This window comes from Agelaius tricolor, unplaced genomic scaffold (assembly GCF_023055355.1).
Source record: "Agelaius tricolor isolate 1412-34295 unplaced genomic scaffold, bAgeTri1.0.p SCAF_9, whole genome shotgun sequence".
NCBI lineage: Eukaryota > Metazoa > Chordata > Aves > Passeriformes > Icteridae > Agelaius > Agelaius tricolor.
Window position 1 is genome coordinate 15,451,041 of NW_027269269.1, and position 23,911 is coordinate 15,474,951.

Below are 23,911 nucleotides of genomic sequence, written 5' to 3' on the forward strand. Positions count from 1 at the left end.
CACCCAGCTTTATTAAATAATTGTTCTAATGCAGCATTTTCTCGTGCCATTTATATTTCTCCTCGCAGAAAGAAGAAAGAGCTTCTTTCCAAAGGGATCAGCCCACCTGATAAATCCTATCTCGCACATCTTCTCCAGTGCTATGACAGAGACTGATTGTCCTCTCTCAAAGCATGGGATAATGAGAATGCTATTTAGAAAGAGTTTTTAATGTGCCGTTATGAAAAAATACAGTCAAGGTCACCTCAACTTTTCTTGCAAGAATAATTAAGAGCCAAACTGAACATAAACATTGAGGCCTTACTTTATGATGCACTAATTCTTCAAATGAATTTAAAAACATGTAGCAAGCCACTTAGCATGCTTTAAGAAAAGTGTAAAGGCTAGATATATATTATTTAAGTTCTAATTCACTGCAGTTTATGTGCAATTGCATCTCTTTCAGATACAGCAAGTATAGCTTCACAGGTTTAATTTAAAAATAAATGCTAAGCAGTTTTTGAAACTTTTTTGAGGAAGAACAAAGAACTATATTATTGAATTTATTTTATCCATTATCTTCATTTTTGTCAATACCTATGCATAAAATATCCCCTTAAAATGCCAATTGTGCGTATATTACGGTATACATCTTTGATAATTGCAATATATCTTTTAAAGAGTACTTATGTAATGTGGATCTACTCTGAAAAATAACTAACTACTGCTGTAACTTCTTTGTCAGATCTGCTCCTCTTCTGCCTTTACACTGCTTATTTAGTGACAAACAGTCATCACAGCTCTCTGTCTTTATCAGTGAGCTAAAAACAAAGCTTTCTGACAAATAAAAGCAGCAACTACTAGGTCTGGATGGACAGTAACAACTACCTTAGTCTGAGAATAAAGCACACAATAGTAAAGGAAAGCAACAGAAAATGTAAGTAGTAAATATAAGTAGGAGCATAGCTTGGCTTGAACATGCCCCAGCAGAGTTCAACTCACAGGACAGAGAATCAAGTCACTTAACGCCAAAGGTAAGCTTTTAAATGGTAACATGAACAGCAGAGAGTCACTCTTCCAGCAAGAAAATAAAAAATAAAAAAGCTGAAAGTTGGAATTGTCATTCAGAACAGACATAACAGCAGTGAGGCACAATTCTTACAGAAACGTAGAACTAATTGGTGGAAAAGACAACAGTAACAGTGGGAGGTAGAAAAATTGACCTAACACTGGTCTTATTTATATCATAACAGATTGTGTAAAGCGAATATTCCTTGTTGTTTGCAGTCCTTATTATTCCTTGATTAGCTCATCATTGTTTTGTTGTTTCAGCCTGACTTAATTGTGGAACAGAAGTTATAAAAGAATGCCATTTTTAAAAACCATTCTCCCCTCAGTATCATGCAGGGTCTTCAATTTAAAATTAACAGTTTTTTCTTTTTTTATGGAATCCTGTTCAGTAGGGATCAAATGCCAACACACAGCACATTAAATGTTAACAGTTTCAGGTTTTAAAACATTTCAAAACCATTTATGATATGGAAAGAAACCAGCTCAGCTCTCACAGCATATTAAGTATGCAGAGCCATAGACAGGAAACAATCTGAGAGAAAACAAATTCAATCTGAGAGAAAATAAATCTTCCAATGCTAAAAGTTTACAACTTTTTCTTTGTTTTGTTTTTTGAATAGCAATTTTTAATTGTATCCAAGTTCCATAAAGACATCTAACACATTAGTTTTTTTAATATAATGTTGCTGGGATGTAGACAAAGAACTTTTTAAGAAGTATTTCACTATTGAGCCAAAAATCAATGGCAATTTAATACAAACAAAATTCTCCATTTCTAATAGCCAGTGATTTTTATATATATGTCCTTTGACTGAGCTACTCAGTCATATAACCTTCTAGAAGAACCACATACCTTACTGTTCAATAGGGTAATTAGAACTTTTAGTTGATTTATTTCATAGGTTGTGTCCTGGCAAATTAAGTGAGACCAAATCACTCATATGACATGTTTATTTCAACTAAATGAAAGGCAGAGGAAGACTATGAAGAGATGGAGGAAAACACCTGAAGTACAGTACATTAGTTCTTTCTGGAAACTCTAAAACTAATAATTTCTCAGCTTTTCAGTTATTAACTGCTGTTTTCATATGCCTTGAGGGTTTCTTTAACTGCAAAACAAGTGCTTTTTAGCACAGTCATGAAGATTAAGGATTGCCTTGTTCCTCTTAACAGTACTATTTTAACATTTTAATTGAGTTTTCAAAAGAAACGGCCTACAAGAAGGCATAAGTAGAATTTAGAACTTGTAATATTCTACACCCAGTTCTACACTTATTATTCTTAACCATAAGGAATTAGGAAATTAAATGACTGCTTAATTTGAAAAAAAAAAATTAGCAATGATTTTCTGTTGCAGTAGTGGAAAAAGAAGGCACACAGGAATGGAGAGACTGTCAGACCAAAGACCCAAGACCCTTACAGTAACTGTTTAGGAAACACGGACCAGCAAGGAATGGCCCTTACCTGCTCAGCTGCTAAAAATCAGTGAGGATCACACAGACCAGAAATTAAATCCTAGAAGACTAGTCAATAGGCCTGTCCACCATGAATCAGCAATTATTCTCATTCATATTTGGACATTTTTATTTTCTTAGGCTTCATAACTCCCCGTGGCACTGAGATCCACAAACTGGTGATGACATACCCAAAAACCTCTACCTTTGTCTACTCCAAGCCTGTTACTTGGTTGCACATTCATAACCTAGGGTAACATTTAAATAACCTTCTATTTGCCATACTTTAAATTTACAATGCATTGTAAACTCCCTGTATCTGAGTTGTATGTAAGTGGTATTAGTCCTTGCCTGTTGCCTTCTCCGTGCCATGGGTACTTTTGCAGATCTCTGTTCTGCCTCTCTCTGACATCATTTTTCTATACTGGAATTATTTGTTATTTATCTTTCCCTGGAAACCATGCTACACCCCTGCTCACACTCTTCTGAGGTTTTTTTTCCTCTGCCTCCATGTAGGACCCAAGACTTGAATGCACTACAGGTTCACGGAGAAAACCATTATATTTTGCACTCTTGTCCTTTCCTATCAGATCCTATTTTCATTCTTAATTGCCTTCTTGATTGTTCCTGAGTAGTGAGCTGACTATGTCACAGAACTAACCACAGTCGCCCCAAGGTGTCTTTCTCAAGTGGCAAGAGCTGCATGGAGGGTCCACGTCCATGTTATATTTCGTATGTATTTCAGGTTATCCTTTCCTCTGTGCAGTATGGAAGGCTACTTACCATTTCTGTGTGTGTTATCACTACCAATCCTACTATGACATTTCAAAAATCTCCATACAAGCACTAAAGCATACTCCAAAATTTGATTAGTTTTCTGTAAGTGTTAAGTACTAAGTAGCTGCCAGTGATTATATTAGAAATAGTCAAATCCTATTACTTGGGGATCTCTGACAGGCCTATTTAAATATACAAGGATAACTCAGGAATAAGAGATTATCCGTGACTTGATAATGACTAAATTTTTACTTTAACATAAATTATTCTCTCAAGTCAAGATTTATTATACTTAAAATAAATTAGGATAACAAAATGAAATCTTACTCCAGGCAGACAATTATGCATCTGTAAAGTTTAACAATTAGTTTAAGATTAAAATTGTGTATTAATTACAAAAATATAAAATAGTCGATTTGCAAGTTAGCAACTTCTAGCTTCAATCTAAGGAATGCATTTCACCAAGGATGCAATTTAGGTTATGTAGATAAACTCTTTTTTTCCCTTTAAACTGAACATTTAATGTGTAACTTGCTTTTAATTAACTTTGGTTTTAAAAACCATAATTTCTTAGATTGATCAAAGACCAAACCAAGAAGAAATTCTATTCTGGGGTACCATATTGGATTCAATATGTCACCAACTTAACAATTAGAGATGAGAACCCTGCTTGTGAGGGACAGTGAGTAACCAGTCACAGCAGCAGGCTGGCATCCTCCAGACAGACAGACGGACAATGAACTAAGATGACAGATTGCTTGGTGGGATCACACCCACATCATGCACACCCCAGAAACTTTAGGTGCTTCTCCACTTTTCTAGAGGGAGATGGCCTATGCATCTTATCAGCAACTTTTCCTACCTGATCTGTATCTCTGTTCCTTGGCCAGTGTACTTGTGCAACTATTGATTATCCCAAACCTCCCGTATCACCCTCTGAGGGATTTGCTGGTTCAGTAGCCTGAAATCCCTTCTCCACTGCTTCTTTATGCCTCTTCACCTCTTCTTCTGTTATGTCCTGTCTTGTACTGAATTCCTTTTCCAAATCCAAGTCTTCTTACCTGATTAAATACCAGTCTTTTCTTGTGATTTCCATTCTCACATACCAGTGACAACTTTTCCCTCATTTGCACGCTTATCCCTCGCTTAACACACTTCCCCCATTCCTCCAGTCTCTTCAGTATTAAAATGTCACAGAACTGGCCATTCAGAGCACAGAACAGAATCCCTCCTGACCATGTTTCTGTGTCAGAAAGGGATGGTAGAAATAAGTAGAGAGGAAACTAGCTTTGGCCATTTAATGCTGTGCTCAGTCATGCAGGTTTTTAAAAATAATCTAGTCAGCAAAACAAAATTGTGAGAAGCTTTGATATACTGCAGTGTGAGTACAGAATCTGAAAGAATTCTACTGGAAAAAAAACATATCAAATAAGTTTTGGATCAATAAATGAACTGGGGTTTTCCCCAAAGACTTGCATTTGTTGACTTTTGCATAGCTTTTCATAAATGCATTAGAAATACTCTCTGGATTCCGTTTCATCAGCTCCTATAACTTAACACTCTGAACATATGTATGGAATATTATGGTATTTAAAACATAATAGCACAGCAACTTCTAACATAGAATAGAATAGAACATGAACTAAGGCATGTAATTCTCCCTCTATCCTTTAAATCATCATACTGGTATGGCTAAAAATCAATGCAATTTAATTTAATAATAATGGTGGTTAATTAAAATGACTTTAGCAACAAGCTAATTTACCATTTTACACTAAATTTTATAGAAAAACAATCACAAAACCTTTGCTCTCCCTAGATAAAAAATCCAGCCCCAGGCAAGAGCCAAGCATGAAAATATTAACTTGAACATCTAATCTGGTAAATTTATAAGTTATTTAAGAAGAGGAATAAATAAAAGGCATCATCAGTCTTTCCATACTATTCCATATCGTTTATTCTCTTTAGGGTAGAGGTAATATGCTGAGTTTGGGTTAGGCATGGTGAATGATTGTTGTGAGTTCACAATTACATGTGCTCTTGTAAGTCAAACTATAATATTTGTTGTAATGGTTTAATACTGGAAGGTCAAATCTGTGCGTCAACAGAAACTTAAAAGTGTTTCCATAAAACATTGTCAATTCAACTAGCAGGTTTAGATAAGTAAAAAAGAAATAGTTGATGAATGCTACTACTTTCAATGCAGGGAAAAAACATCCCCTTAGACTTCAACTTAATGGTTCTCTTTTCTCTCCCATCCAATTCTCAGCACCTCTTCCCCATCCAGAAAATGCTATTTTGCAAAAATGCATGTAAAAAAAAAATCAAACATGCTTTACACAGCAAAACAGATAACTCAGCTTTTTCATCTATGAATCTTTAATATCTAGCCAGAGTTAAATGTTAAAGTGAATTTTTTATCAGCTGAAGCACAGAAGTTTGATGTTACCATTATCTGAAGCTAAAAAAGAAGTAAAAACTCAAGATGGTAGTTCTTTATTTTTATGGAACTTTTCCCGTTGTTCATTAAAGACAGAAGAAATTAACATCTTAAAGCCACAAGATTTTTAGGCTTTAATAGGCTATAATTTTAAGATTTCTGAAAATAGGAAGGCAGAAATATACTAAAGAGAAAATGGTAACATCTCTCTCTACTGTGTTAGTAACACATGTTCCACAAAATGACAAAAACAAAAAATATCTTTTTTTCTTACTACTACCATAAAAAATTTGGTTGGCGTGCATCTCTATAGGACATCTGATCCAATCTTGTGTTTGAATCAGGACTATTGACGGCACTAGATTTTACTTAGCCAATGCTTAAAAATCTCAAATGGTGGATATTTCAGAGCCCTTCATAGCAAGTACTATTCCAGCACTATTCTATCCATCTTGTGTTTTAATTTCTTCTGAAATTGAAATCAGAACATCCGAAATCAATCCTGTTGCCATTGGTGCTTCTCTACACAGAAGAGTTTGGTTTCATCATCTCTGCTACTGAGTGCTTTTAGGGTGCTCTTAGATTCTCCCTTCATCTCCTCTTCACAACACTAAATAAGCCACAGAGCTCTCAACACCCCTCCAATCTCCACGTGATTTAAGGTTCTCAGAATATGCTGGACCCTCTCCACAACCCTCCTAAAGTCAAAGAATGGGAACTGGTCAAAGGCTTTCAGAAAAGAATGTATTGTTCTGCTGGCCATGCTTCTCCAAAGATAGCCTGGTATGCTGATTACCTGACTAGTAGTGAGAGTGCACTTCTGGGTCCATGTTCAGCTTGGTGTCTGCAGTAAAATCCAGGTCATTTTTAGTGAAGCTGCAATTCAGATGTTCATGGCCTGCCCAAGTGTGTGCAGCTCTTCCACCTGAGATGCAGACTTCTTACTGAACTTTACGATGTTTCTGCTGGCCAAGTCCTCAAGTATATCAAGAGCCCTTTAGAATACAGCTCTGCCATTTGTCATGTTAACCACACCCTCTTAATTTCTTATCCTCTTGAAATTTGCTGAGGGTGCACTGTGTGTCATGATCTAGGTCATTGATGAAGATATTCACTGATGCCTTAGGTATCCCTGAGCTCCTCTGCTCATCACTGACCACTTGACACATATGCCAAGTGATCATCACCACCCTTTGAGCCTACTGGTTCAGTCAGTTCCCAACTCAGTGCCTTCTTTTAGTCCACTCTTCCTCAGCTTTCAAAGCGTGCTGCAGGTGACTGGGTCAAAAGCCTTACCAACACCATTGCATGCAAATGAGCATAGCCATGCTGGGAGAAGGATAACTAGCTAGGTAATACAGCACACAATCCAGGAGAAACCCACAATCCAGGCTATCCACAAGGTTTCCAAACCATACTTCTTTTCTGATTAGCTGTACATGTTCATCCAACACTTCCTCGTGTTTGGATGAGAGGCTGTCGGAAGAGTTTTAAAGGGTGCTCCCCGTGTTACAGATTTTCCTGCCCACAGAAGAGGTGTGAGAAATACCTTTGCAGCCACTCCCCATGATAGCTAGTGGAGAAAAGGAATTACCATGTGCTGCACAGCAGATCCCAGGTGCACATTAGTGGGAGTTATGACATGGGTCAGGTATGACTTTGGAGTCAGCTGTGTTTTCCCTCAGCAAAGAGACATTCCTGCTCAAGGCAGCACCTGTGCTGTGGCACTGGTTCATGAAGAGCAGCCACTTCTCTCCCTTCATCCAAGCAAGTTAGAAATTGCATCAGGAAAGCCAACCAGTCTGGACAAGCACATAAACTGCTTTTAGTCAATCTCTGATGAGTATTCCAATTACCTTCTGGGCCCTTAAATGCCTGGCAAATGGGTTGTTCAGTACTTCAGCTTTTCCTATATTATCTGTCACTACATCAGCTTCTCTCCTATTCATTGCCTTTTTCCTTCCTCAAATTTTACCTTCATTTTTTAAAGTAGCACACATCTGCAGAATCACTTTTGTTTTCCTTTATGACCCTTGAGGGTAAGTATTAGCTCAAATCAATCAGCTTACTAATTTCGTCAGCAGTCAAGCAGTCAAGTAATGCTTGTCTGTATTTTGCATTTTAGGTCATCAGAAAGCTCTTTGCTCAGCCATGAAGGCCTTCTGCTGAGTCCCCTCCTTTCTGCTCAACAGGATGGCTCCTTCCTGAGTTCTCAATAAGTTTTATTTAGAAACCATCCATCTTTCATGGGCCCTGTGTTTCTTTGGCAGCATCCCAAGAGATTTTGCTAAGCAACTCTCCAAAAAGCTGTAGTCTGCTCTTCTGAAATCTTAACAGTCATAACTTGCTGACTATCTTTCCAGACCTCCTTTGAATCAAGAAGTAAGCCAACTCATGGTCACTCTGATCCCAGCTGTTATTTATCACCACCTTTGCCACAAATCCTGTTTCTCCCCTCTAGCAGTATCAGGGACCAGTCAGGAACACAATCAATGAATGCCCTGCACTGCCTGCACGACAATTTAATGTTACTAGAAACTAAAACAAGCAGTGTCTGACTTGCCATGTGTACTGATAGAATTATTAGACATAGAGTTTTCATCTGCTTTTGATCCCCTGTTCTACTAACCTGAACTCGTAAAGGTGATAATTGCTACAAAAAAATACAGGAAGCCAAATTTTCCATTCTAAATTAATTTAAAATAAATCCAAAAAAATCAAGAAGTAAAATATGCCCATCGTTGTTAGTATTTTGTACCAACAATACAAACAACTTAAAAAAATTCAGTAATTAAGAGACAACATTCAGCTTCATTAAAATTTATGGCTGAAGATGATTTGCTACTTTTCTAAACCTTGTGCTCAGATGAGTTTATTTTTTATATAGACTGAACTAATTTTTTTCCAACACAGATTCAATATCAGACCAAAAAATACAAATTTTTATCAATTGAAACACTTGTTTTTGTTAGGCAAAATAAATTTATTTTGGCTAAAAAAACCCTCAAACCTTAGAATTGGAACAAACAAACAAGAAAAATAAAACCAGCAGGAGGAAGTGGGAAAATTAAGTTAAATGTTCAATCATTTAAGCTTACTGACAGATTCATTATCACAAGTAAGTTAAAGGAAAGCTTGTCATCTGCCTCACTCAAATCGCTTGTACAGAGAATTCCAAAATTGCAAAAGCCTTTTTTAGTAGAGAAGTTACCGTTTCAAGTATTTTTAGCTGGCACAAATGAAAATCTGCCAAAAGTGTTGCAAGACTGCATGGGTAATAAATTTCCTTATGTGAGCACAATGTAAATTAGCCCTGTAAACCTATTACAGCAACAACCAGGTAGTTGGAAGGGATAGTACTGCAATAGCTGGCAAACATCTTAATTATAAAACATTATGTGAGAAAACCTAATTGTAAATGCTGCAATCAAGGTGTCTATAGGTTTTACTAAAGTTATCAATATGATAATTGGATTCCCAAAAGATTTTCTGATTTGGTCAGCAACAAAGACTTCACAAATATCTTTTTATTTTAATAGCTGTCTCATCAGCAAATCTTATGGCACAGAACAGAAATAGTGCATTCACTATTCTGAGCTTATAGCTGTGAAAATGACTATGAGAATTAACTGTGAGAATTAACTGCACTTCAGTAGCCCCACTTGAATCAATAGGCAATAATTAGATGAATGGACATTAAAAAAACAAACCAACTCAGCAGCATTTAAGGGTTAAATGATTTGGTTTCTAAGGTCAGAGCCTTGCAGTCATTGTAGTTAGAGAAGAAAACTGGTCTTTGGCTCTTGCTTGGGTGTCTCTCAGATGTATGTGCATGTCCAGCAAGGAAATGCAATGGTAAGAAGAGTAATTTGTCTTTATGGCTATGTTCATTTTCTCTCTGTGCCTTTGTTTCCTGATGTACCATATTGACTATTATCACTAAAAAAATGAAGCTCATAATAGCCTCCTCCTTTTCAATAGGTCAGAGTTAACACTTGCTCAGAAAGATGAGATTTCCATCTGATTTCTGCTGTGGCATTCAGAGACTGCCCCTGTCACTTGACACCCTGTTTTCTGCCAGTGCCACACACTGTCACAAAAGGTCATGCTCATAGAGTCAGCAGCTCCTGTCCATAATGCCAATGCCACAAGAAGATTTTGGATATCCAGCCTTCATTAGCCAACACATTAATTCAGAAATCCAGGCAGGAAAAAGAACATAGGAGTGCAGTATTTCACACAATATACAGAGCTTCTCTGGACGTTCATTTTTTCCCCTCACAATAATGCAAAATAGACATTAGTGTGAATACCTCAGACAAGAAACAGACTGCCAGTATTTCATTTTTCTCTCAGGAGCTAAACCAGTACAACTAACTTGTTTAAAAACAGTCTAAAAATAGCATGGGAATGAATCTTTCTTCCCCCCCAAAAATAAAGGTCAAAAGGATATCCTAACTAATTTGAATACATATCCTGCATGGGTTGTTACAGGCTTTTTATTGGATATCTGCTAAACTATTGGGCTAAGAGTGTCACTGCCTTTCCTTCTATGACTTTTCTTTTCTTTCTTTTTTTTTTTTTTTAATTCACAAGTAACTAGAAAGTTAAAACCAGATACATGATCACAAAGAAACAGGACTAATGATACTTTGTCACTTTATAAACATTCTAAGTGTTTAAATGGTCTTTTCATTGCCAGGACTGCTTATCTTTCTTTTTAGAATTAATCTCTTCACTTTTGGGACTTCATGATGTCCTTAGCTATAATTTACTTTTTTTTTTTTTTTGCTGTTTTTTAAACTTTTCTAACTCTTTCTCTGCAACAGTGGTGATGACATCTCATTATACAAGATGCCCATTCAGCCCTACAAGCTTATTGACAAAGCCTTCATCACTGCAACTCAGATATTTTAATATTGGTATTCTCCCAATTTTGGGAGAATACCCAAATTTGGTATTCTCCCAATATTGGTATTCTCCTATTGTATTTCTCAAATACATGGGTATTTGAGAAATTATGAGATCATTGTTAGATCAGCTAAAAACATTGGTGCAGATTTAATGAAATCAATGTTTAACTATTAATTAAAAATGTAACTTCTTAGAGCCATTCAGAGAAAATCCATCCTAATTGAATGTCTCATAAATTGAAGGAAATCAATTTCAGCTTTGCATTCTCAATCAAAACAAAAGAGAAACTCTTTTAACCAAGACAGGGAAGAAAGGTGTGGTTTCCACACATTTATGTACTGATTAAACACTGTATCATGACTTAGTTACTCTGAATCTGTCTGATCCAACAAGTTAAGCTGCTTAAGATAGTAATCACATGCAACAAGAAAAATGAAATGCAAATTAGTGGGTTATGAAGCTGATGAATACGTAAGTGGATGAGATTCTTTGATTTGTAAGACACAGCAAGTCACGTTAGCAGATCAGAACAGCCCCCTCCTAGCACAAAAAAAAATCTCATTTTCTGTGGCATTAGACATTATAATAAGGGCTCATTTTTCAAACTGAACAACTTCTGTCTTCCAGGTGAATGGTAGTGCTCTTCAAACGAAAAGATAAATACACACTGTCTCATCAGTGACATTCAGTGTTCACCTAAAACAAGGCATAAAAGAACCCTCCCAGCATTTTCCTCTGTGTCTCTTCTACCTTGAAATTAACTACACAGATACAATTCTGCTACTGTACATCCATATAGTAGTCACAATTCTTTGGGGATTATTTAAAAAAAAAAAAGTCTGAATAGAAATCTGCAGTATGCTGTATTCTATTTGAGATGCACTGAATGCTTAACTTTTGTTCTTTACAATTGCATGAAAGGGAACAAACAAAGAGAAGCCTCTGACCTGGTGTAGTCGTCCTCCACAAGCATGTGCTTTGGAATGGGTGAGTATCTTCCTGGGGAGATAGGGGCCAGGGATGCCTTGTACTCTAAAGTGCCATTGTTTCCAGAGGAGAGTATATGATTTTCCATTGGTGGAGAATAAGCTGATGGTAAAAATGAACATTTCTAGTCAGCAACTTCCATGTTTCATTAGATGGCACAAGAACATAATTTTTTAAATTTAATTACCAAGAAAATGGTTCAATGCTGTAAATGAGATCAAAACAAACAATCCTGGCTTGAGAGAGCTTAAAATATAACAACAAAGAATGAACAGCTGGAGTTTTACTGAAAATAACAACAACAGCAGCAACCACAACAACAACAATAACAATAATAATAATAATGATGCTGGCTTATTTGCAGGGATTCACTCTTTAGAGGATCTTTAGTTCCTGAAGAGAGAGTCTGAATAGGTCTCCTGTTTGAGAGACAGGAAACATTTTCTTCACTTAGGACTAGCAGAAGGAAATGCAATTAGGAAAGAATGAGATTAAAAGCACTCTTTTTGGCTCCAGTGCAGTAATGGGAGTAACATAGTAAGAACTCAATGGAGGATAAGAGCAGGAATTTTATGTGTGGCAAGAATTATGTATACATTCAAATCTGGGATCTACTACAGGTGACCAAATCCCCAATGTAATTGAAATTTCAGTATCAACACAGATGATATTTAGACCATGGTAAATCTCTTAAAATGGAAAATTGATGCAAATATCTTACATATTAATTATTAATGATGAAAGTTACATTACTGTGTTGTCTGTTTATTCTTTGGGTTTGCAGGGTTTGTTTGTGTGCTTTTTGCTATTCTGAAGTTATCTGGGACATTTATGACTGAAGAGATGCAGTAATAGTTGTATTCTATCTCTAGTTAATTTAATTAGAAAAAGAAAGGATAAATAGAAAAATCAGTGTTACATGCTTCTGCAATGAGCTGTGATTAATTTTCTCATGAGAAGAAGACAGCCAAACTTTCTAGTATTAGTTTCAGTCTTTTTTTCAGATGCTGAGATACAGAATGCTTCAAAGCAAAATCTCTCTACAGGGAAAGGCCATTATGCATTCTGAAATACTCTGAACATGTAGGTGTAATGAAAGGTTCCCTGAGGATAAATGAATCTGTATGCACCAACAGCTTGGGAAGGGCTACTGCAAATCTTTTCAACCTTTCCTTTCTCCCTGGAATTGTTTCTGTCTTCTCATATGCTGTTGATCTATAATCTGACATAATAAACCACACTGTTTTAGAACTGCAGAATTATTATTTTGAAAGTATAAAGCTCAAGACTGGATAGGGACATTTAGCATTTTTACTTCCTGGCCTTTGCTAAGACCCAGACCAGGCTGCTACTGAACATGATTGCCATCTGTTGTAACATTTGCTAACTAAATAGGCATCCTCAGCATGGCTGAGCATACCACTGACATGCATGTCACAAAACTTTCCCTTCTGTTTTCATGGAGCAGACTGAATAAGGAGGATTTGGGATATTTAGCTTTTCCCTCAACTTTGTCAGTCCACAATAGCAACACTGCAAAAGTGCAGAAAAATTTAAATCCTTAGCATTTACTGACCTCAGTAAATTTCTCCACCTTTAGTTTGCCTTAAGTGCCCACAGAATTATTAGCAGAAAATCAAGATGAGTGTGGATTGACTGCTGAAGCTCTTGTCAAAAATTATCTTTCCATCCAGTTGCTAGATGGTGCAGCTGGTCCCTGTTTGCAGCTGAACCCAGGGCAGACAGTTTTTAATGAACAATAATGAAGAAAGGGAGTCTTCAGTAACGAACCGTTTAGACTAACAGGCACCAGTGGTATAAAGAGTGCAGCTGAAATGTTAACACTGCTGTGAATGCCAAGGGAATGGAGATGCCTGGGTATGGACGCCAGGAGGAGTGGCAGGAGTAGTATAGGAATGGCATGTATTGATAAAGCTAGATTCATCAATATTCAATATAATTACATGCAACATGCCAGAAAAGCCTACATCCAAACTAAAGCAAATATTCAAGCCATTAAGAGATGGTGGTGGGAGATAAAGACTAGTTTGGAGCCTAGGACACTCAGACAGGGAGCCAGCAGAGATCTGAGTAAATCCTAAAGACATGCATAGTAAGGACAGATGGCAGAGACAGAAGATCCTTACTGCTGTCATCTCCATAAAGGTCCAAAAAGCACTCCAGCAAGGAGGTTGTCAACATAAAAAAAACCCCAAAAACCAACAAAAAACGCCCATATATATGTGTGTGTGTGTATGTGTGTGTGTCTGATAAGGACTCCACAGCCAGCCACCAACCCTTGTACATGGTCACCTCAGGGAGTCCTGGGGATGCACCTGAACACACATCTTTTTACCTGAGTGCTGGACATGAGCCTAGATGCTTTTGAATGCATGGGTATGACAGACTGATTGAAATCAGTTGGTTTTTAAATAAGGACATCTTCCTTTCCTATGAGATACTTCACTGAGTTTTACAGTATTATTTAAACAAATTTTCCCACAATGGCATGTGTATTGAATGCAAGGACAAATAAGGCCTTGGTCCTCTGGAAAAAAAATCCTGATGAACATATATAAAGTCAATGGATAGACTGAGAATAAAGCAAAGTGGACCAATGATTTATGAATTCTTCACTATGGGAGCAATAAAGCACTGGAACACAGAAACCATGGGTATGCCATCCCTGGAAGTGGCTCTGAGCAACCTGGTCTACCGGAAGGTGTCCCTGCCCATGGCAGGGGGACTTTAACTAAATGGTCTTTAAGGTCCCTTTCAGCCCAAACCATTCTTTGATTTCACAAGCTGGATAGCCACAGAAAATAGGTAAAGTTGTCTAAGTAGAGCAGAGCTTTTTACATTCCAGTAAAATATTTTATTCAAATATGAGATAGATTTGCCTCAGGCTTCTACTAAGTTTGTACAAGATGGTTTGCTGCTTGTTCCAATTTTTCAGTGGACAGAGGACTCCAGGCTACAAATCTAATCATATTACAAAATGCATTTGCATGTACTTATTGCTGTAATCTTCACAAGAGTTACAGTTCAGTCCGATCACTTGGACAATGGCTAATTGGAACCAGCACAGCCATATATCTTCTACATTGCTACTTTTGCTGCAAAAATACTTTAACAGAGTTAAATTATTTGCAATATTTCTTGAGCACAGCATTCTTAGGTGGCAATAAACATTTCATTTTTGTAGCCTTCCAAGCTGTTTCATAAACTTTAATGGGGTACTTTACAAGCTATGAAAAAATACAATCATCTGACAAACTGAAATATCTCTTGTAAAATAAGTTGCAGAAGTCACTTACAGTGAGTAATATCTGGTGGGCCATATGGATCTGTCATGTAAATGGTGGTGGGCTTTCCAACTTTCAGATACACTACATCTGATGTGTTCTTCAGTATTGCTACTGCCTCTTCATGGGTAACTTCTTCTAAACTGTAATTATTTACCTTAGAGGAGAAATCAGAGAGGTGAGTTGAAATGCAGAAATAGACACAAAAATGATACATCTTTGCAGTTTTCAAAATGTTTGGAATGTTGCTGTAAATGAAGAGCACTAAAGATTATAGAAGCAATTCTGCTGCAGGGTAGAAAATACAGTTTTCTTAGCACATCCATGTTCAAAGACTCATGTAGCGATATTGCTACACAGAATCAAAATGGGTCAAGAAGGCACTTGGTTTTGACAATGAAAAAAGTTCTTTGTGATTTTCTGCTACTGGTATAATCAGCAATATAAAACTGTATTTAATAATAAATTAATAGCACCACATCAGTTACAGAAACTGTCTACAGTATTTGACCTATCAAAATAAATTTCCTAATTAATCTCTTAGCCTCCAGAAGTGGGACCTCAGAAATACCCAACACACCCAAATCTTTCCATCACTGATACGACACTGACAACTGAAACAAGCAGAGATAAAAAATGGCATATAGAATACATATGAGGTGCAGGAATTGAAAAAAGGCAGTTCAGGATGGGGAAAAGATATTTTTAATTGTGAAAGTTTGTCAGTTTTCTGGAAGCACAGGAAAAAGACATTGAAAAAGTAAGAGAATGTTGTACTAGCTCTGTACTTTTTTTAGAAGAGAAAAACACTTAAGCAAGGATAGAAGACTACAGATAAAAGTAAGAAAGGAAATGGTGGCTTTTTGCCTATTTATGCTTTACTCCCACAAAAAGAAAATCAAAAGAAAAGCATCTGAAGTGGTTTATTGTAGAGACATATAAAATTTATTCACATATAAATCCACCGTATGAACAGATTGTCAACATTAGGTTGTCCTCCTATAAACAAAACTGTGAATGTTCCCTGCCACAAAATGTATAAAACTCCTGAATGGAGAAATTACAGAATAGGGGGAAAAAAAAAGTAAAGGGTGTAGATCCAGGTTTCAGGCATATGGCATAAGACAAGAGAAATAACAGAATCACAGAATACCTTGAGTTGGAAGGGACCCATAAGGATCATTGGGTCCCACTCCCTGCTCCTCACACTACTGCCTGAAACTGAACCACGCGACTAAAAGCATTGTCCAGCCTCTCCTTGAATTCTGGCAGGCTTGCTGCTGTGACCACTTCCCTGGGGAGCCTGTTCCACTGACCTACATTTAACAGTGAATGTTGTATATGAAACATTTTACTGTCATTTAAATTGCCATCCTCCAACTTCCACAGTTACTGCAAGGATTCCTTTTAAAGATTATGCAAGATGAAAGCAGAATTCCCTTCTCACTACAGTATAACAGTAAATTGCAGAAAAAAGTATATTATTTCCAGGGAATTATCAGAAACCTGAATGTGACAATAAGCAATGGCCAAAGGGTTTGGCAACTGGAAAGAAATTCAGCTACGGTGAATCACTGAAGGACTCTTCATATTCAAATGATTTCATCACCACTAAGAAAAAATTATTTCTATTGGACAGTATTGCTGAATGTAAGGATTCTGTCCAAACTTTTTTCCCTGCATAATTCTCAGGCTTGGTTTTAAGGGTAATGAAAAGAGACAATGGCAGGTATATTATGATAATTTGACATGAAGGGCAGTGATAGAGCCTAACACTCAGAAGGGAGCTGCTGACAGAGTATGCTGTATTTTGACAGCTCTTCTATTTAAATAAAAATCTTATGCCTATCTTCTATAAATTTCTATTTATTAATTTCTTCTATATAAACTTCTATAAATCTTTATTTGTTATGAAGAGCAATAACTTATATATACCTTTAATAAATAAATGCTTCAATTAATAGGCTGGCAGGAAGAAGTGACTGAAATTATGCCTTTCTTGTTTATGTATTTTAAAACTGCCAGACACTTCCGATTCACACATTTTAGAAAGATGACCACAAGGCTATCCTTTATCTCTTCTCCTTCCCACACTGTCTGCACATTGTATTGTTGCAGTGTGATGCCATTTCCTGTTTCACCTATCCCAGGCCCCCAGGTGTGCCAACCTCTCCCTTCCCCTCCCCCTTGCCTCCTTGCTAAGTGCTGTCAGTCAATCTTATCATTCCAGCAGGGGCGTCGTGTGATTGGCAAAAGTTCAAAAGATGCCCCTCAGCCCTGGGGTCATTGGCTCGTCCAAGTGTCATTGTCCCCTGAGCCTTCCCCCCCTCCCACCTGGCTGGTGGCTCACCTGTCCCTTCCCTCCCCCTGTCCCCGAGCTGAAAAGACACGGAGACCATGCGGTTGGGATACCAAGATTCAGACATGTGTGACTCTGGAATAAACTCTGGATTAAACCCTCTGCAAAATCCATCTCCTTTTCCTCTTCACCTAGCCTGGAGCCTTTCCATCAGAGGTAAACTGAGTTTCTACCATGCCTGGACTTGTTCCGAGTGCCCAGCTGCAGCACCCAGCCAGCCAAAGGTGTCTCGGAGGTGAAACACCACAGCTGCCACCTTTGGCCCAGCAGCAAGGGTCAGATGAGCCTGGGCACGTCCCACCCGATAATATTGGGATTTTACTCCAATATTGTATTTCTTACATTTCATCCTAAGTTTTTTTGAAGTAGAGAAAATCTCACATAACCTCACCTACTTTACAGCTACTGTAAAAAATGTTCTCAGTCAAAAAAGACAAAAAATAAAATATCTTAGAACTGTCTGGATTTTGAATTTTTGGTCTTTTGAGAAGTGAATAAAAACAACAATGTCACAATTGAAAAAATGTGACAAAATTGACTTGATGCAACTTCTTTTCCAAAGGTGTTGGATTTTGGTTTTTGTTGGGGTTTGTTTCCATAAATTTAGCTGATAAAAATCATCACAAGATACTTGGACGTCACAGTTGTGCAGTAAAGAAGACAAAAATCCATTTTAGAAACAGAAAGTAAAGTATTATAATAGAAAACATATTTGATGCAGCAGGTCCTGTGTCTTCTCTCTGACAACAACATTATGGGACAGGTGTTTTACCAACACTGTACAAATGACTGAAATCTAGAAGTTAGGACTTAATGAGTTCAAGCAATTCTAATGTCTATGCAGTTCAGCATTATATTTATTTTTATAGACATAAAGATCCTAGAGTTCATGGCAAAGTTTACGTAAAATCATTTTGTCCTGGACTGCTCAGTTCCCAGTAAACAAAGAAATAAAGACTCAATGTCTTTATTTTCAAGAGAAAACAAACAAACAAACTTGTTGATTCATTCATAAAAATTAAGATCCTCAGTGAGGTCATAAGGTCTCTTTTAAGTGGGAGCTCTTAGAGAAGGAGATGAGATCACCTTCCTTAGTCATTTGCCAACATCACCTTCGACTTGCACTTCCAGAGTTCCTTCAGAAGGCAGTTCTTGCTTTGCATTTAAAATTTCTATTAACAATCCTATGTGAGTCTATCAATATATTTTCTACTTTTTGACCATAAAACAATGATCACAAATAAAGACATCTGTATGTGTTCTGCTATACAAAAAACTTGAATACTTAGAAGAATTCTATTGTTCAGACCCCAAGATATTATTGCAAGATGACTGCAGTATGTAGAGGAAACTCTGGTCATCTTTCCTTAAAACACTGTACAGAGATGATGATAATAATAGGAAATATGATGTTGTAGTTGACTTTTATGTTGAGATTTATGTCAAGAGAGACTATTTCTGAAGCTATTTCTTCCATAAAAGATGCCTTGATATTGACAGAATTGTAAGTACTAAATCTGGCTTTTTCAGTGGTTTGGCCCAATAAATGCATTATGGCAAAGCTTTGCTTCCTCCTGTAGAGATAACCTTATTTATTTTTTGCATATAGCTTGCAAAAAAAGGGTTGAGTTAGAGGTAAAGAAGATAAAGAGTAGGTGATGCACACAAAGTAAGAAATCAAAGTGTATATAGCATGCAATCCTCTGAGAGGCTGAATTTTTGTGCAGAATGGTGGACTTAATTCTGAGTGGGTAGAATGGGAACTGCATGCCAACTTTCTGGATCTAAGAAGACAATTTGAGTAGCAGTTAATTAAGGAAAAAACCAAACCTTAAGGCAAATGCTAAAAAAGATATTTATCTGAGTGGTCAGTTTTGTCACAAAGTTGTATATTTGAGACAAAAAATACTGTGACAGGAGCCAAAGGATAGGAGTCAGAAAGAAAAAAAGGCATGGAATAAATGGGACTTTTCTAATTGGAAAAGTTACATGCAGTGAAAATTTAAAAATGCAAATGGCATCTGCAGAAAAAAAAATAGAAAAGCTTTTTCTTTAAATAGAAAGTATGTGATATAAGACATACTGGTAACATGAGAAACAAATAAGGGAAAGAAATAAAATAGCAGTAGAGAAGGAAATTAAAGATAAAAGTCCAATCAAAGAAGCTATTTGAGTGATGGGGGAAATCAATAAGAAATTATGCCAAAGAGATATAAAAAGAATGGGGTGTTTTTTTTTCCTAAATAGCATAATCAGGGCAATGAAGTATAAACCTAAGCAAGAATGTTTTATTTGGAAGTTTTCCTAGATTCATACTGAAAATCAAAAGCCCCAAAAAGCAGCTAGAAAAGCTCAGAATCCCCAAAATGACTGCACAAGTGCTCTAAAGAGTAATTTCATTCAGAACAATATAAGCTGATATGAGGATAAGAGCTCCAGAGGAATAAGTCTGTCTTATTTAATTTTTCTTTCTTAAAGGGGATTTGTTCATTTCCTCTATTGATTTAGGCTAAGAAAGATTTGATTCACTAAGTGAATGAGATAAAGGGGTGATCTTTACCTTACCAGTGGTAATGTTTGCTTTTCTGTAATATTCAACTTTTCATTCAGACAGTGGATTTTCCTGGCTGAACATTTACCAGTAAATGCCAGCTGTAAACCTAGAATACTGATGGCCTTTTTCAAAACTCACTCACTTAAAAGGCTGTAAAAAGTGGGATGCTTTCCAGTGCTGAAGAGTAATGATTTGTACAAAGGATATAAATCTGTTTGCATTAACTAAATACTTATAATCCCATGGACTCGTGAGTTAGTTGCACAAGTGTTGGGCTGTTTTCTAAAAGACAATCCCACAAAGACAGCCAAAATCACTTTAAAAAACACCTCTGATCAGAACCAAGTGCAAATTTAGATGCATCTTGAATTACATCCTCTGATTTTATGCACTTCAATACAAACGTGATCCTGCATTCATACACAATCTGAAAGAAACAGATACTGGTAGGAGACCCTATAAGGAACACATCAACAATGGCACAGTCACAAGCCCACAACAGTCCTATGAAACTACCAGAAAATAACACCTTTTTTCAGAAAGGAAGTATACATTTCTGAAAAGGAATGTGACTCCTGTTTCTTCCTCCTGTTTCCATCCAGAAAACAGAATCAAATTAGACCTCTTGTTATATACAATCACTGATCTCTGTGACTATATGGGGAAAGAAGCAACAGGATACAGCCCAAACTTGGAAGGGTATTTTGGCATATGAGATGTATTTTAGAAAAGCTAATAGCAATAAAAGATTAATAATAATATGCATTTTCCTTTAAACCCTAATGGTTTTAGCGTTTTCCCTGAAAAATGCCTTGCTATTAGTTTTGTTATGTAGTAGTAAAAAGCTAGGACCAGTTTTATACTGATTTCTCATTTACTCATTCTGTAGATAACAAACTTGTCCAAAGTAAGATGATGGTATGAGATAAAAAAAGTAATTATTATCTGAGCTGTAATAACTGAAACCATTTATCAGCTTTTCTTGATCATCATTAGCAGTGACCTTGAAGAGGTGAGACATGCATCATGTTTGCAGGTGACACTTCATTTCACTGTGAGATACTCGAAGGCAGAGCTGCCAAAGATTGGAAGAAGGACCTGAAGAAGACTTTATGATGTTCAGTAGGAAGAAACAGTAAATCCTGCTCCTGGCACAGGCTAACTCCCATCAATAGCACAGGCTGGGCACTGACAGCCTGGCAGCATCTCTATGGAAAAGTGCTTGGGGCTCCTGATGGATGGCAAGCTGGTCATGAGCCAGCTGTGTGTCCCGGCAGCAAAGAGGTCAACAGCATCCTGGGCTGGATGAGCAGGAGCAGAGGGCTGGAGAATGAGGAAAGGATTATTGCCCAATAGTTCACACTCGTTAGCCTGAACCTGGAAACTCTGTTGAGTTCTGGTTCCTGCACTACAGGAAAGATAACAGGAGGCAAGTTGAGAGCTATGCTATTGAGATGGTTGGGGATGGAGCACTGACCTGCTGAGGAGAAAATGAAGGATCTTGGCACTTTCAGCCTGGAGAAGGGGTTCCTCTGAAGACAATGATTAACAGACCCCCAGTGCTTACAGGAAGATCATCAAGGCAAAGCTAAGCTTTTCAGAGTCACATGTGGTAACAGGATGAGTGACAGCAGGCAGATGTTGAAACAAGAGAGGGCCAAACAGGTTATCAGGAGAAGTCCTTTCCTCAGGAGGACAGCTGAGCTGCGGAACAAGTTTCCTAGAAAGGCTCTGCAACCTCCATCCTTGGAGATTTTTGAGATGCAACTGGATAAATCCCTGAGCAACCTTGTTGGCCCTATAGCTGACCCTGAATTACCATGGTGGTCTGTGATGCTCTGTACGTGCTTTACTTTTTGTCCTTTCCACTGCGGACAGAAGCTGAGCCACCCACTGCAGTGGGGTTCTCACTGCTGGCATTACCACCAGCAGAAGGAGGCCTTACCACCAGAACACAGTGAGGGAGTATTTTTCCCCTAGCTGTAAGTCTTCAGAGAAGAGCTTTGGTCTTATCCTTTCATATATACCTAGAAAAACCATTCGGTTTTTGGGTTTAAACCCTCATGCTTTCACCAGTATTTTTCCAACAGGTACCTCAGGATTAATGTACAATGAAGCATTGTCCTGTGCAAACGCTCAGGTTAGTAAGTCTTAAGTGACACAAGAACATAACTGCATAACATGCCCTTGCACAGATTTCACAATAATCACAATGTATTATTTACAGAATACATCTTCAGAAATGCTTAACACACTATATGCAATCTGCATTTAATAACAGTAGGGTCATCAAGCTGCAAAATGCTCAGGTGGCCCATTCTTGTCTTACATTTCAATACTAGTTTTTATTTTGCTTCTACACTTTCATCACCTCTTAAATTTATATTAAGTTGATTTGCACTTTCTTCAGGATCTGAAAGCGTTTCACACAAAATTATCACAACACAGATACGAAAATTAAAAAAGCTACCCAGCAGCTGCTGAGAATTCCACAAGGATGACAAATTCTTTTAAATTCTGTAGAGAATGATGGAAAAAGCCAAAGATCAAGAAAGGATGAGTTACCGAGAAGGAAAAAACAAAAAAAAGAGGAACTGCTCAAACAAATAATCAAGAAATCAGTGAAACAGAAGTAGGACCACATAGACGACAAGGGTAATACTCTGTTGAAACACTGCCAAAAGAAAGTAATTAATTTTTTCACTCACTATTCATAAAGGAACATGAAGTTTATGCCACGAACGGACAGATAATTCACAAATTATGATAGAAAAATACTGAAGGTACAGAAGTTAAAAACAAATCAGGTTGTCTAGTTGGAGAGAACCAAGAAACATGGCTGCAATCTGCATGAATTTTAGAAACAGTTTTGATCTTGTGAACGAATCTCTGAATACGCAATGATTACAGTACACAGAGAGTAAGCTGACTAGTATTTTCTTGTGCAACAGTGAAAACCTTGGTCTGGAAGTACTACTACATGTAGAGGAGAGCAATATTTGGAATGATTTTTTTTTTGCTCATTTTACATACAGTGATAAAAGGAGACAACACTTTCGTGAAGAAAAACAGTCCAGACTGAAAGGAACGAAGAACAAAGACATCAAATATAATGCAAATGACCTCTGCTCATTTTCAGAAGTATAAAATTGTCACAATTGTCACAATGGAGAAACATCTATATCTGACTGCAGTGAATCACAGTTTGGAGGCTGAGATGCTTAATAAACTACTCCTGTAAAAATCTGAAAAGAATGAATTTATGTACAGTGGTATAGAAAATATTTCTATTTAAATTAATTCTAATGAAATATGAAATTACATTGGAGAGGGTGAATGTGGGGGGTTTGCATCTATTTGATTTCCATTTATATAAGGTATTTACTACCTCATGTGAATTGGAAAAAATTAAGAGTAAAGTAACAAAAAATTGCAGATAACACAAAAACTGCAAGGAATTCTCATCAGAGTAAAAAGCAACAAAACCAGCTGAACAGAAGCAGATTTGCAACAAGTTGCACAATAGCTAAAGTGCAAATTTTGCAAATAAAAATATACATTTCTGCACCAAAATAAGCTAAAACTTCATTATCCAACAGTGACTTGAATTTCACGATGCTGAGATTATGCAAAGACAAAATGCCAAAGAAGTTTTTGAGTTCTAGTTTCATTTTGCTCTGATTTTGCTAACACCAGTTGATCCTTAAGCTGTTTTTTCTGCCCATTTGGGTTAATTAAAAAAGACAAAGAGTCATCAACCCAGCAACCAAGTGCCTTTCCAGTTCTGTTTAGTACTCTGTCATAAAATTAATGCCCATCTTCATATGTGACTGGAACATAATGTCCCTAGCCAAATAAAGAAAACCTCAATTAGGCCCAGCTTCACAGGCAGCAAAAAAGGTCAACTGCTTAAATATCACATCACAGAACAGGGCTAATGCAGTACTAGTTTGTTCTTTTTTTTTCATTGCACTTATTAAAAAAATATTTCTCTACCTGCTGAGATCTATGCAAATACATTGACATGAATACAAGTTGACATAGATTAACTTGTGCTGATTCACCAGGGTC

The 23,911-nt window shown here is 37.0% G+C and overlaps 1 protein-coding gene across 29 annotated transcripts in view; it reads right to left on the minus strand.

Moving 5' to 3' along the window:
- Positions 1 to 23,911, minus strand: part of DLG2 (discs large MAGUK scaffold protein 2) — a 982,781-nt gene that overhangs the window by 249,795 nt on the left and 709,075 nt on the right. For all 29 annotated transcript variants that reach the window (XM_071432840.1, XM_071432845.1, XM_071432843.1 and 26 more), the window contains 2 exons: positions 14,940 to 15,084; positions 11,583 to 11,724 (listed from right to left, as the gene is read on the minus strand). In XM_071432840.1, coding sequence (XP_071288941.1) covers positions 11,583 to 11,724; positions 14,940 to 15,084 — 287 coding nt within the window. The remainder of the gene's footprint in view (positions 1 to 11,582; positions 11,725 to 14,939; positions 15,085 to 23,911) is intronic.